This window comes from Salmo salar, chromosome ssa12, assembly GCF_905237065.1.
Source record: "Salmo salar chromosome ssa12, Ssal_v3.1, whole genome shotgun sequence".
NCBI classification, from domain to species: Eukaryota; Metazoa; Chordata; class Actinopteri; order Salmoniformes; family Salmonidae; genus Salmo; species Salmo salar.
The window spans coordinates 80,393,976-80,407,339 of NC_059453.1; the positions used below are offsets into that span (position 1 = coordinate 80,393,976).

The window sequence follows — 13,364 nt, forward strand, 5'->3', positions numbered from 1 at the left end:
TAGGCCTCCTTGCGCACACACGCTTTTTCAGTTCTGCCAACAATTTTTGTATAGGATTGAGGTCAGGGCTTTGTGATGGCCAATCCAATACCTTGACTTTGTTGTCCTTAAGCCATTTTGCCACAACTTTGGAAGTATGCTTGGGGTCATTGTCCATTTGGAAGACCCATTTGTGACCAAGCTTTAAGTTCCTGACTGATGTCTTGAGATGTTGCTTCAATATATCCACATAATTTTCCCCCCTCATGATGCCATCTATTTTGTGAAGTAGACCAGTCCCTGCTACAGCAAAGCACCCCCACAACATGATGCTGCCACCGCCGTGCTTCACGGTTGGGATGGTGTTCTTCGGCTTGCAAGCATCCCCCTTTTTCCTCCAAACATAACGATGGTCATTATGGCCAAACAGTTCTATTTTTGTTTCATCAGACCAGAGGACATTTCTCCAAAAAGTACGCTCTTTGTCCCCATGTGCAGTTGCAAACCGTAATCTGGCTTTTTATTGGCGGTTTTGGAGCAGTGGCTTCTTCCTTGCAGAGCGGCCTTTCAGGTTATGTCGATATAGGACTTGTTTTACTGTGGGTATAGATACTTTTGTACCTGTTTCCTCCAGCATCTTCACAAGGTCCTTTGCTGTTCTGGGATTGATTCACACCTTTCGCACCAAAGTACGTTAATCTCTAGGAGACAGAACGCGTGTCCTTCCTGAGCGGTATGACGGCTGCGGGCTCCCATTGTGTTTATACCTGCGTACTATTGTTTGTACAGATTTACGTGGTACCTTCATGCATTAGGAAATTGCTCCCAATGATGAACCAGACTTGTGGAGGTCTACAATTCTTTTTCTGGGTCTGACTGATTTCTTTAGATTTTCCCATGATGTCAAGTAAAGAGGCTTTGAGTTTGAAGGTAGGCCTTGAAATACATTCACAGGTACACCTCCAATTGACTCAATGATGTCAATTAGCCTATCAGAAGCTTCTAAAGCCATGACACAATTTAATGGAATTTTCCAAGCTGTTTAAAGGCACAGTCAACTTAATGTATGTAAACTTCTGTCCCACTGGAATTGTGTTACAGCGAATTATAAGTGAAACAATCTGTCTTTAAACAATTGTTGAGAAAAATTACTTGTGTCATGCATAAAGTAGATGTCCTAATCAACTTGCCAAAACTATAGGTTGTTAACAAGAAATTTGTGGAGTGGTTGAAAAATTAGTTTTAATGACTCCAACCTAAGTGTATGCAAATTTCCGACTTCAACTGTATACATCAAGCTCTATCAGCCAGAGAGAGCGCTGTGCCGCTTGTTTCATCTGGATTCGGAAAGGCTCTTAAAACTGATGTACAAGGAGCTGACCACAGTGGCTTCTTCTTGTATGGAGTCCTTAATGTCCGACTGGCTAACACACACCGCCATGAGTCTCTTGGGGAGCTTCCCACTGAAGAGCAGGTAGATGCAGGGGTTTGCACAGCTGTTCAGACTTGCCAGAAGCATCAGGATAGAGAAAGTTGCAGCTGAAATCAATATTAAAACACAGAATATTATTATCAAGCAGCAGCATCCTGATTCCATGTAATTCTATACATTTTAGCATAGGCCTACCCTAATAGAAGACATATAAATTAAACCTACATTGTAAAGTTTTAATTCAGGCAATAAAACATTTGACAATATGATTGAATTCTAGTTTAATTCTAAGTTTTTCAGAATATTGAAGAGCACTTACTCTCAGTGGGTGCTTGGACATCCCAGACAGACCACAGCTGGACAGTGAAGAAAGGAGTCCAACAGATAATGTAGACAAGAACAATAACCACAGTCATCTTCACGGTCTTAATCCTGGCTTTGGACACTCCAGCAACACTGCTGGTCCTGGAGTGCAGAGGTTTGGTGACAATTTCCGATGCTTGATATGTTTTCATGTGAAAGTTGATTTGAACAGCTCGGCAAATACGCACCTGGCAAACGATAACAGTTAAGATTGGCAACACAAATATCACCAGAGTGGTCCAGGTCACGTAAGCTTTTAGTCCCCAAGGTTTGATGAAGTCAGCCCAGCAGTCATAGACACCAGGCGCAATTTGAACTCGCGAGAAGATGAACACTTGAGGGAGACTGCCGAAGAGGGACACGGACCATGCAACGCACACAGGCACGTTCCAGCTCGCTCTGCGCCTTTGGAAAGTCACCATGGGGTTACAGATGGCTTGGTAGCGATCAATGGTCATCACTACAATCATGTAAGTGGAGGCAAACATGCCAACGACCTGCATGTATTTCACCAGGCGGCACATTATGTCAGGACCAATGAATCTGTCCGTTACATCCCACATCAGCTGCGGACAAACTTGGAAAAAGGTGACCACCAGGTCTGCCAGGCAAAGGTGAAAAACAAAGACGCGCATCCTCGACAGCTGCTTCCTCCGCTTCCACAGCACCAATAGCAGTACAAAGTTTAACATTGCGGCACTGAAAAATATGATGCTCAAAAGGGCTATTTCAACTCGAGCCAAGCGCTCATCGCGTGGCACATCTGCCAATTCCGTTTCCAAACTTATAATACTATTATTTGAAGTAAAGAAAGTCATAATTTCGCTACAAAATGACACAATTTTAAGATAAAAACTCAAATAATTCGGTCCTTAAGCTAATGTTCACGAATAGTTCAAATATAACCTATCAACTGCACAGCATATCACAATAACCAAAATCTGCCTTGGAAAATGTATGCAACTGAAATACAAATGTCCTATGAAAATGTACACATAATTATTAACAGACTAAAGACGTTAACTGTTCTACAGCAATTGTTTAAAGGATAGACCTAGAAAGCGTCTTGACCCGCGAAAACTTGGGAAATGGATGGCACCAAGTGCGTGCAACGATGTGAATAGAGGAGCATCGGCTGCAGAAAATTATTTATATCTTAGATGCGCAGCAGGAGGGAGGGGCTATGCTTCTGCATCTTTACAATAACGGCTTCTATACATTTTATAAATAAATGATACATCTGGAAAGGTCATACCGGTACTCAGGATTCACTGCAAAAGGCAGAAAGTGGCATGCAATAGTACAACATGATAGGACTCATAGGCATCACACAGTAAGCAGCATATATATATATATAATTTATGTAGAATACCATTTGTATTTTGTTAATTTGTATTTTGTTCAAGTCAAGCTTGGGCTTTTTTATTTGTGTCACTTAAGTATCATCCTTTCAAAGTTAGGCTATAGTTTAACTTTTCACACACCATCTGCTTTATCTATGAAACATTATTTAAATAGATGAAATATTTAATAAGAGAAAACACACAAAGAAACCACACTTTTCACAAGCTGATTTCACCCTCAAGCCATTTGATGAGTTGTCAAAACAAAATTCTAAATTCCTGGAGTCATGTTTTTTCTCAGTCCATGAAATACAGATTTATTCGGTTCACTACATTGGTCAAAGAAGACCGGCTTTCTGAGATATGATTATAGGGCATTTAAAACAATTCCACATTGCTCATTAGCCTTTCATTGCTCAAATCTCTCCAATCACCATTGAGAATTGGCAAAATATCCTGTTTTCCACTTAATCGTATTGACTGAATCCCAACTAAAATCCCAACAGCAGATTGGCCAATCTCAAAGGCATTTCGGGGCAGGAAATGTACAAAATAATAGTTCTGATATCAATAATGCCACAGATGTTGAGATACTGCAGTGGCTTAGGTTGATTACAAACTTTCTTCATAGGACAACTGTGCAGCTGAGAGCATAATACCCAAACTCTAAGTGCTGCACTGGGCTAAATTAGTTAAACACAGTAAATATGATTCAGTCCTTGTGGGGTTTCTTTCTCATTTTCATATTCAACACTCAGTCTGGAAAACAACAGAGGTGTATGAGGGGGTAACACCTGCTACACACTGGAATTATGTCTTGTTAACATGACAAAGCAGCTCGTCTTTGTCCATCTGGTAACGGCTCCTTTTCCACACATCTCGTAGGTTCTGTAGGGTAGTGCCGATCTCCTTGCCTGAGGTGATGCCCATCTTCCTCAAGTCGTGCCCACTCACGGGGAAGCGAGGAATGGACCATCTGCTCATCTCTGCCAGTAACTTGTCCTCTCCTTGGTACTTGAGCAGTTCACATACTTTACTCTGAGCATCCACCTCCCGACTCTGCAAACAACATTCATAGAAATGATCTACCAGACCATGTGGTTCTATCAGATTGGGCTTCATACACTCAGTTCCAAAAAGGACACCATCTTGACAATCTTAAATTAAATACAGTAAGTGGTATTACATCAACTCATTTTGACTGCTTACATCTATGATAAAATCAGTGTAGGGCTTCAGGCTGTCTGGATCATCCTGGGACTTATGGAGGTCCCGTCTGTGTTTGACCAGGAACAGACCCAGGTTCTTCTCCTCCCTGGAGACCTTCAGCCTCAGATCCATCTTCTCCACATCCTGGGAGCAGCGGAACAGGGCCGACAGAACAGTCACGGGCTTGGGAGAATGGTCCTTCACATGCTGCCAGATCTGCTTCAACTCCTCCACGTCGCCCTCTGCAGGTAAACCTTGGAATAAAAGTATAGCACTTACACAACTACAATTACAATAACATCTATAAATACCTATGCTCTAGCTGAGAACATTTCTAGTGGTCTGTCACCGGGGCGCCCTAAATATAGTGCTTTGAGGTATGCTTTATGTAGTTGGTTGCATGGTTACTATAATTGGTTGCATGGTTACTATAATTGGTTGCATGACTCCCCATAACATTGTTCCTAGCAAACAGGGCTTTCTCCCTCACCTATGTACTGAGCCAGGCCCAGCTCATACATGACCTTTAGTAGGTGGGCAGCATGGTTTCCCACCACCATCTTCTTCAGCTCAACCCAGATGCGCTCCCCTGATATGGCTGCCAGGCCACGGGCGTTTTCCCTGATGGCCTCCAAGGTGGCAGGGTCATGTTCCGCTGCCTTTACTGACACCCGGCCATAAAACCTGGGGGCAGACCGGGGGATATACACAAGGACAGAAATAACATGCAGAAACCCTCACATACTAAAGTTTAATTTGTTCATAGCCAACTCCAACAAACACCTGCCCCATTTACACCCCAGACAAGTCTAGATTACCTGAAGTATCGTAATATTCTCAAGTAGTCCTCCTGAATCCTTTGCTCAGCACTGCCAACAAACCGAACCTTTCGGTTCTTGAGGTCCTCATATCCTTGGAAGTAATCATATAGGGTCCCATCCAACCCTGTTTGGTCAGAAATCAAATAAGACATGTTTTTTCCCCCCTTCTAATGTCAAGTTTGGCATTCATTTCAGAAGGGGTGAAAATATGCTATAAACACACCTAAAAACATGGAGTTGATAGTGAGGTCTCTGCGCTCTGCGTCTTTTTGCCAGTCTGTTGTGAACTCCACCTCTGCATGACGTCCATCCGTCTCAACATCTACGCGCAGTGTGGTCACTTCAAAGTTCTCATTGTGAAGCTAGAGATGAAAAGACAAATGTCATGTGTTTTAAAGCCACAAACACACAGGCCTACTGTACAGCAGAATTCACGCTACATTGACTTTTAACACTTCACCCCATCGTAACAAAATCAGATTGTAGAAAGAAATGTAGTGTAAGAGAACATTTCAACATCACATCAGTCTCACATTCTGGATCTGGAATATTTGTGTATAGCTGGTCAAACTGCACATCAATCTTGGGTACTCTTACTCGAGCAGTGATGGTCCCATGCTTCTCCCCTTTATTGTTGATCATCCTGATCCCTGCCTTCTGGAACATGCTCTTCATCTCCTCTGGTGTTGCTGTGGTCGCAAAGTCCACATCCTCTGGCCGCTTCCCAGACAAGAGGTCCCTCACAGCACCCCCTGCTATCCTCAGCTCAAACTTGTGCTTCTCAAAGATCTCTATGGAGAAATACATGCATAAATTGATAAGATGTCTAGTGTTGACATGCATCGAATACCCATGCATCGCTTAATTCATTAATCATAATATAAGCAGACACACTGATTAATACATTCTGATCCAAACCTGGTTCTCAAGTTCCAGCATCATGGTATCTGGATTGATGACAAGTTGTCTTTTGTAACACACATTGAAAACTTGAGAAAGAAGCTGAGATCTATGATTGTTTTTTTATTTAGAAATATTTTCAGAACTGAGGCTGGATTTATAAGGAAGACTGTTCAAACAACACTTCTCCCTGTAATAGACTAGGGTGACATTATTTATACGCACGTGGCAGCCTCTGTTTTGAAACCATTGGACTGGGTTCAGTTTTAGGACTCCTTGTATTCTTTACAAACGTGTAAGAGAGCTGCATTTATTTATATACAAAGCAGTCTTGCAGAAGCTTCCTCTGTACATTACTTTATTGATTAATTTTAGATGTACAAATTACCAAACCCATTCTCAGGGATGGATAACTCTGGAGATCCTTTTTGGTCTTCACAGAATTGGGAAAATCTGCTTTTAGTTTTTGTTGCCCCTTGTGTGTGGAACAATACACAAACAATTCCTTGCTATTCAATATTCTGGTTCCTTTCAGGCATTTTCATTTATTGATTGGAGACTGTTACAGAATGCGATTGCTTTTCTTAAATATGTTTAATGTTGTTTATTATGTGTTTTGTTATAGTGTGTTTTGTAGGGCTGTTGTGTTTTATTGATGTATTGTTTTTTGTAAACATACAGGGCTCCCTTGTGAAAGCGTTCTCTCAATGTGACTCCGTGTTTAAATAAAGGTTAATAATATTACAAATCACTAAGTAGAGAAATGGGATATTTTAAACTCCCGAGGATAAACTTATTCTGAGCAGTTCTCATCTTCCACTTTCTGCTTGTGAAGTTAAGTGCCACTGACCTAGACTTTGATATAGCCAAATTGGTTGGTAGCAAAAATGTACCTGCTCTCACCTGCTATGCCATTCAGTCCATCGCTGAATAAGGACTTGAACTCTGTAGTCTTCAGCTGCATGGTGAAGAGACTTCTGGCACTCCAAGTGAGACGAACTCCGCTAATCACCACAGGATTCAGGATTCTCCCCCACATCTACTGTCGTTGAGCAGAGCAAGTCAATGTTAGCTATAGCTAGCTAACGTTAACTATTGATGTGCAATTGCAGTGAATTAACTTGTGGGGATTGCCACACACATTCAGCTAGTTTAGAGACCAAACAACTATGGTAATATTTTCATTACAGCTAGTAGCTAGTTAGCACAGAAATTGGATTCCATGTTTCTCACGTTCCATGTTTCACTAGCTATTGCTAGTTCATTTAGAAAACTGAAGCAAGCATATTGGCTCTTGTAAGCGACATATATTTAAAAAGTACATCTGGTAAAGTATAATTGTATCATCATGCAGCTAACTATTAATCTCATATGGACAGACCTGCAATAAAATATGAATAATTTCCCTTCTTTGAGGATGTGGGTAGAAACATTATTGCCGTTCCATACTTCGACAGCAGGAAGTGTACTTACTTTCACCACAGGAAGTCGTTGATTGTGACCAATAAGAGTGTGAATCGTCATAAAAAGGGCGGGGTACAGAAGAAACAACGCGCGATTTCATTCGAATAATTTTATGAATTACTGTTACTTTGTTGCAATTTATTTGACACTTGTGGCCTCAGTCACTTTGTTACTACAGTTGCGCAATGTCTAGTAGCGGAGAACATTTCCCTACACTATGTACTAATGCCACAGTTCCACTTGTCAGCTGATTTTGACCGAGCAAGACAGAGATGAAAATACTGTAAATATATGTAATGGTTGATAACGCTTTTAAATTGATTCAATAGATTACTCTAAAATCAATTAACTGTTACCAGAGAGATTATAAAACGCAGTTTCAGCATGCTGGATAAATGACTCTGTAGCCTCTGTTCCGTCTATGATCAGACCATTCATTGATCTATGGGTTCTACAGGGTGGTACTTCGAAAGCTATCGCGAGAAACGGAACATTTTTTATTTAGTGACTGTTGAATCTGATCTTCTGTTTGCTGTAGCCTACAACAAGCCGAGTCATTATATTTTACACTCTTCACACGGTAGCCACATGGCTAGGGTAGAACTCACACCGCTGAAACCCTGGGACGATTTCTTCCCAGGTTCCGACCGATTTGCTAAACCAGACGCGAGAGATTTACCTAGATGGAACAACAGGGTTGTCAACAACTTGCTTTACTATCAGACAAACTATTTTGCAATGGCTATCATTGTTTTCCTTATTGTGGGGTAAGTAGCATGAGACACTGTCCACAATTTGTATCAAGAACATAAAATATCTGGTGTGTCATACTACACTCAGGTTAAAATGGGCTGGGTGTGCAATAAGCAGAAATCACTCAGCCATTTCCTGTTTGCTAAAATTCTAATAGTTTGCCTAATTTCAGTTTATGTGATTAAACAATGTATGGTGTCGAGAATCATTGGACCTTCAAAACTGCAGTACAATATATTTTCAATACCAGGAAATAGTATTTTCAGCTGTTTGGAGCTAGTGTACAAAATCGAAAGTAAAAAGACAAACTGAACGTAAGAACGGGAAGCATATAAATAGTGAACATTTAAAAGATATACTACTTCTTAGACTTGCTCTATAACTTACATTTTTATGTGAATCTGGTCGGTCGCCCAAAAAGTTAAATATTGCAGCTTTAAGTGCTGGGAAATCTGATTCACTGTAGTTCACCGTCACTAGTTATAACAGTTAACATCAATTAAAACTACAATATTGGATCGTTTTTCCGCTTAATGACAGCCCGCTCCTTGTTTTGGTATACATTGTTAGGTTTTTCTTGTTTGTGTGTGTGTGTATGAACAATGGAGTATAATTTTGGTTGTGATAGGGTAAAACATTTGTGCTATTGAGCTGAGCCATTTATAATTTCTTAAATAATCATTTTCATTGGGTATCAATGGCCATTAAACAGATTCTCAGATCCCAGATTCCAGATTCCACCTTTAACTAATGCCTGAAATTGAAGTTGGGTCTCATTAGCTAATTATGGATGCAGGGACTCACTTTAAAGTCTAAACATAGGAGCTGTCCATAGCAGCTGTTATGGCACTATGTGGCTGCTATGCATGATGTTGACGCTTTATACTGTCTTACAGTTCACCTGAATAAGCTTTCTCTTTCCGTTGCCATATCTGAAGGTTGGCACCTTGCTAGGCCTATTTATGACTAATGCCAAGGGAGACAGAGCGCATGATTGGTCAACCGAAACCTCCAGACTTATTTTGAGCGTAGAGGATGTGGGCATGCTTCACAGGTTGAGAGACTCATGTCTTGCATCCTGCTGAAGCTCTTCATGAAAATAATAACAGTAATTTATTTAACTTCTATAGCACTTTTCATTACAGAAAATAATGTCAAAGGGCACAAAAAGTGAAGAAACAACACTTTGAAATTGAGATGAAGTTGAAGATTGAATGTCTCTAGTTGGCTTCGGATGTTGGAAAGGTCGGGAGTTGAGGCAGCTTGGATTGGAAATGCAGTGTAGCTTCAGCGAAGGGGTATTGATGGTACAGCCAGAGAGAAACAAAGACAGTCTGACAAACAGGCCCGGAGCTCTTCATCAGTGCACCACACCTGCTTTGACGGTCAATTCCTCCAAACGTCTCTCCTCCGAATGTACTAGTCCTCTATTGCCGAACATGTAGCACCCACCTGGGTGATGCAATGGCTGCAATGGCTCTGGATGCAGCATGCAGTCCTTGTTGTAGTTATTCCCGACAGATGAAAGCCGGGGCTGCATTTTTTAAATCCAAACAGCCATGGAGCTAGCTAGTGCAAATGCAATGCTTTTCTATGTATGATATCACATTAACATTTCATTTATTTAATTTCACAATGTTTTTAGAAAATTAATATAAACCCTTGCTAGTGTCTAATTCGTTCATTTGTTTCTAGAATTGCTCAGATTTACAATGTGTAATTTCACAAATGGTGGTATCCTGTCATGACTGCATAACTAACAATTGATCGCCAAAATCACTATGGAGGAAGGGATTTTACTTTAAAAATGTGGATTCCGTTTTTTTTTTAAATGGTCATCTTTTGGCTAGGCCTACATGGTTCTGATGACACACCGCTGCTATGGTGGACAACTACTAGGCCCCTAATCCCTGCTCACTTATCAGCTGCTGTTCTAGATAACAGGGATATGAGAAACAGCTGTCGTTATTCACTGGAGGTTGGGCAAAGTTCACTATTGGAGTCTGAAGACATAACGTCCAGGAGTCATATTATCTAAAACAACACTATTGAATGAAGTTTGAGACAAACCATTGGAAATTATAACATTCCTAACATTGCACCGTAGGGCTATGTCAAAACTACTTGCTGTGTAAATGTCCCACTCATCCTTAAGTGGGTTATTCTTTTGTAGATTCACTTCTGTAACATGTAATCATAATCTTTGAAATTGCTCTCATTGTAGTTGTTAATGAAACATCTTTTGTATAAATATTTGCATTTGGTCTAAAAAGTCATGTTGATGTGTTGACAACCTATCACCACTAGATGGTATCCATGACTACATGAAATATCAACTGTTCCACCCACCCAGCTGTCTAGTTATGTTGTGGTGTGTGTGTGTTTCCCTGCAGGTTCCTCAACCCTGTGGGGATGTTCATGGGCATGGCGGTGGTGTCGCTGGTCTTCCTGGGCTCAGTGTGGGCTGGAGAGAATAAGGCCATGATCAAAGACTTTAAGAGGCAGAACCCCACATTATTTGTCATGGCAGTGATGGTAGCCAGCTACTTCCTCATGTCTCTCTTCGATGGCGTCATGGTCTTCATGTTTGGGATCACATTTCCTATTCTCTGTAAGTTTAACGGTTTAGTATTAAATGTGTCTTCAAGTTACACCACAATTATGCCATTGGTAAATAAATAGGCAGACTTGAATTTAAGTTATTCCAATTAGAAAATATCCTGGAGGTATTACTTACATTGGTGTTTTTACATTAGTGCAAAGTAAGGGTATTAATCTGCTTCTATATATTTTGACTTCAGTGATCTTTGCACACGCCTCACTTCGCCTTCGCAACATGAAGAATAAACTGGAGAATAAGATAGAGGGGGCGGGGCTGAAGAAGTCACCAATGGGTATTCTACTGGAGGCGCTGGGCCAGAAGGAAGAGAGCCTGCAGAAGATCCAGGAGTTCCTAGAGGGGAAACCCAAGGAAGGATGAACTCTACACAGAAAACAAACAACACACACGCCACAGTCCCTATGTTGTCATAGGTCCCCTATCAACATCCCTGGCCTCTGATGAATGGGAACGCGTTCCTTTGCACACCACCTTTAATGTGCAGTCTCAATGCATTCAGTCAATGTTGGATAGAAGTTATTGTAATACATGTTTGAACACTTCAACTACAAACCGTATAGCTTATCTCGCATGCAGGTGTATGTGTGTTTGTTGGTTTAGTCTAGAGAACATGTGCTGAAAACACAAGCTTTAGTTTTACTTCAGAATATTTGTTACTTCACCCAGAACTTGTCAGAACACTTCTTTCAAGTAGTGATGACAGCATCTCGATACTGGCTCACATCCTTGCTATGCAATGTTGCAAACAAGTTGCAAATTAGTATTCCTTGTTGAATGTATTTGTGTGTGTAGGTGGGCAAATGTTTCCAAATCCCATTTGCAATATTTACACAACCTATTCATGCGTTGTGACTTTTGTAAATATAACGAGTGAAAACATTGTGGTGTTAAAAGCACATCTGTGACCTGACCGATTGAGGTCACTTGGTTTGAAAAAATAAACAAACAGAACTATGTTTTATTGTACCATGAATGAATTCAGTTGTCTCGCAAATGAAGCAGTAGTGAATTATGTTTTTTAAATACTGTGGATTCTCTCTCTGAAGTGTATACAAACATTGCAATGTGAAAATGCTGGTTTGTGGAGAGTAGAACTTTACTACTTTAATTTCTAAGGATCTGAATTATTTAATCTATGCTTAATTATTTTCAATTAAGAGAAACTGACAGGCTTGCCTATTAATGAGAGGTTGTGAAATCACTGAATTATTGTGTAAAATAAATATATCACTGCCAAACTATTCTGAAGGCAAGAGAGTTTCAAGTGTTTTGTTTTGTACAGGGTGTTTTTCCTCACTAAATTCAAAGGTGTATTTAACTACACGATTGGATGGAAAGTAGCCCCACATTTCACTGTAATAAAATAAGAACTAGAAGAACCAAGCCAATGCTTTGTGTCTTGGTGCATATGAGAGAGATATAGAACTTTAAGGTGTTGTATTTCATAATCACATCAAATGGTCTTTAAACAAGTATATGATTTAGAACTTCAAAAGGAATAAGAGGTACTAACCTATGTCCATCAGCATTTACTCAGCACCTCACACTATTTCATCTCCATAGTACCTCCAAGGTTATGGATGATCTAACTTCTCCCTACTCTTCACTTGTCCCAATGCTAATCAATAGGCTGCAGTAGATTATAGTGAAGAGCAGAGTACTGCACAGTCAGTGACAGAGTGGATTAATCTGCAGTCACTCACTTCCCAACCCCTAAACCTTCTCTGGATTGCGGTGTCAGCTACTTCAACCAGGCTCACATTGGAAATGTATTACAAATCCCAAAGTGGGCTCTCTCTATTGCACTCTTCACTTAGAAGTCTTGCACATAAAGTTTTTAAGAAAGGTTTATGATTTGCATAACAATAGTCTTTGGGGGTGTGTGTGCATATGGGGGAGAGTGAGAGATAAAGACAAAGTAGAGGGCAGGAGCTAATGACCTCAGGTGCAGTGCTTTAAGTTTAAGTTCAGCTGCAAAGCCTTATTTGAGCTCTCAGAGAACTGATTCATGTCCCCTCCTGCAGTACTCTTCCTTCGTGCAGACTACATTGATCAACCTGGGAGCACACGAACGCACACGGCCCAGCGGCAGTAAACTCAAGTAAAGTCTAGTCTCAGAGCAGAAAACACAGTGGAGGCCCTTGTTCTCTCTCTCTCTCACCCCTGCAGCTGTTGTACTTATCCACACAAACATAAGTGTCTGTTGTGTGCAGCAGCTCACCCAACAGGCATGTGTCTTTGGTCTATTGCCTCCTGATCTGAACAGACGTGAAGTGTGAGGCTTTAAGAACAGACACATTACTGGCAAGGAGCCTGGTGAGGAAACATCCTTTGTGCTGCAGAGACTCTCAAAAACACATGTATCTTTGTGGTAGTGTGTTTGGAATATTTCAACCTGGACTTAGGGGTAGACGTAACATAGTAAATGTAAATCTGGGACACTACAATTAGTATGATATGTTACGTTTCCTATGGTTTGT

The 13,364-nt window shown here is 40.7% G+C and overlaps 3 protein-coding genes across 5 annotated transcripts; 1 reads left to right on the forward strand and 2 right to left on the reverse strand.

The window, feature by feature from the left end:
• Positions 1-1,259: 1,259 nt before the first annotated feature.
• On the reverse strand, positions 1,260-2,810 carry LOC106565942 (oxytocin receptor-like). Its single transcript, XM_014133633.2, has 2 exons — positions 1,731-2,810; positions 1,260-1,518 (listed from the first exon to the last, which is right to left on the reverse strand). The coding sequence occupies exons 1-2, from the start codon at positions 2,590-2,592 to the stop codon at positions 1,313-1,315; spliced, it is 1,068 nt and encodes a 355-aa protein (XP_013989108.2). The 5' UTR covers positions 2,593-2,810; the 3' UTR covers positions 1,260-1,312.
• A 597-nt stretch (positions 2,811-3,407) lies between these two features.
• On the reverse strand, positions 3,408-7,528 carry trnt1 (tRNA nucleotidyl transferase, CCA-adding, 1). 3 transcript variants are annotated; one of them, XM_014133203.2, is made up of 8 exons: positions 7,429-7,528; positions 6,951-7,089; positions 5,745-5,938; positions 5,371-5,509; positions 5,145-5,271; positions 4,817-5,010; positions 4,327-4,580; positions 3,408-4,176 (listed from the first exon to the last, which is right to left on the reverse strand). In XM_014133203.2, exons 2-8 carry the CDS (start codon positions 7,084-7,086, stop codon positions 3,928-3,930), a joined length of 1,293 nt encoding a protein of 430 aa, XP_013988678.1. In that variant the 5' UTR covers positions 7,087-7,089; positions 7,429-7,528; the 3' UTR covers positions 3,408-3,927. The 3 variants fall into 3 exon arrangements, with proteins under 3 accessions (XP_013988678.1, XP_013988680.1, XP_013988681.1); XM_014133205.2 differs by having other exon boundaries at positions 6,951-7,086; positions 7,429-7,516; XM_014133206.2 differs by lacking the exon at positions 7,429-7,528 and having other exon boundaries at positions 6,941-7,089.
• Positions 7,529-7,955: 427 nt separating this feature from the next.
• On the forward strand, positions 7,956-12,137 carry arl6ip5a (ADP-ribosylation factor-like 6 interacting protein 5a). Its single transcript, XM_014133207.2, has 3 exons — positions 7,956-8,278; positions 10,658-10,875; positions 11,066-12,137. Exons 1-3 carry the CDS (start codon positions 7,956-7,958, stop codon positions 11,242-11,244), a joined length of 720 nt encoding a protein of 239 aa, XP_013988682.1. The 3' UTR covers positions 11,245-12,137.
• Positions 12,138-13,364: the final 1,227 nt, after the last annotated feature.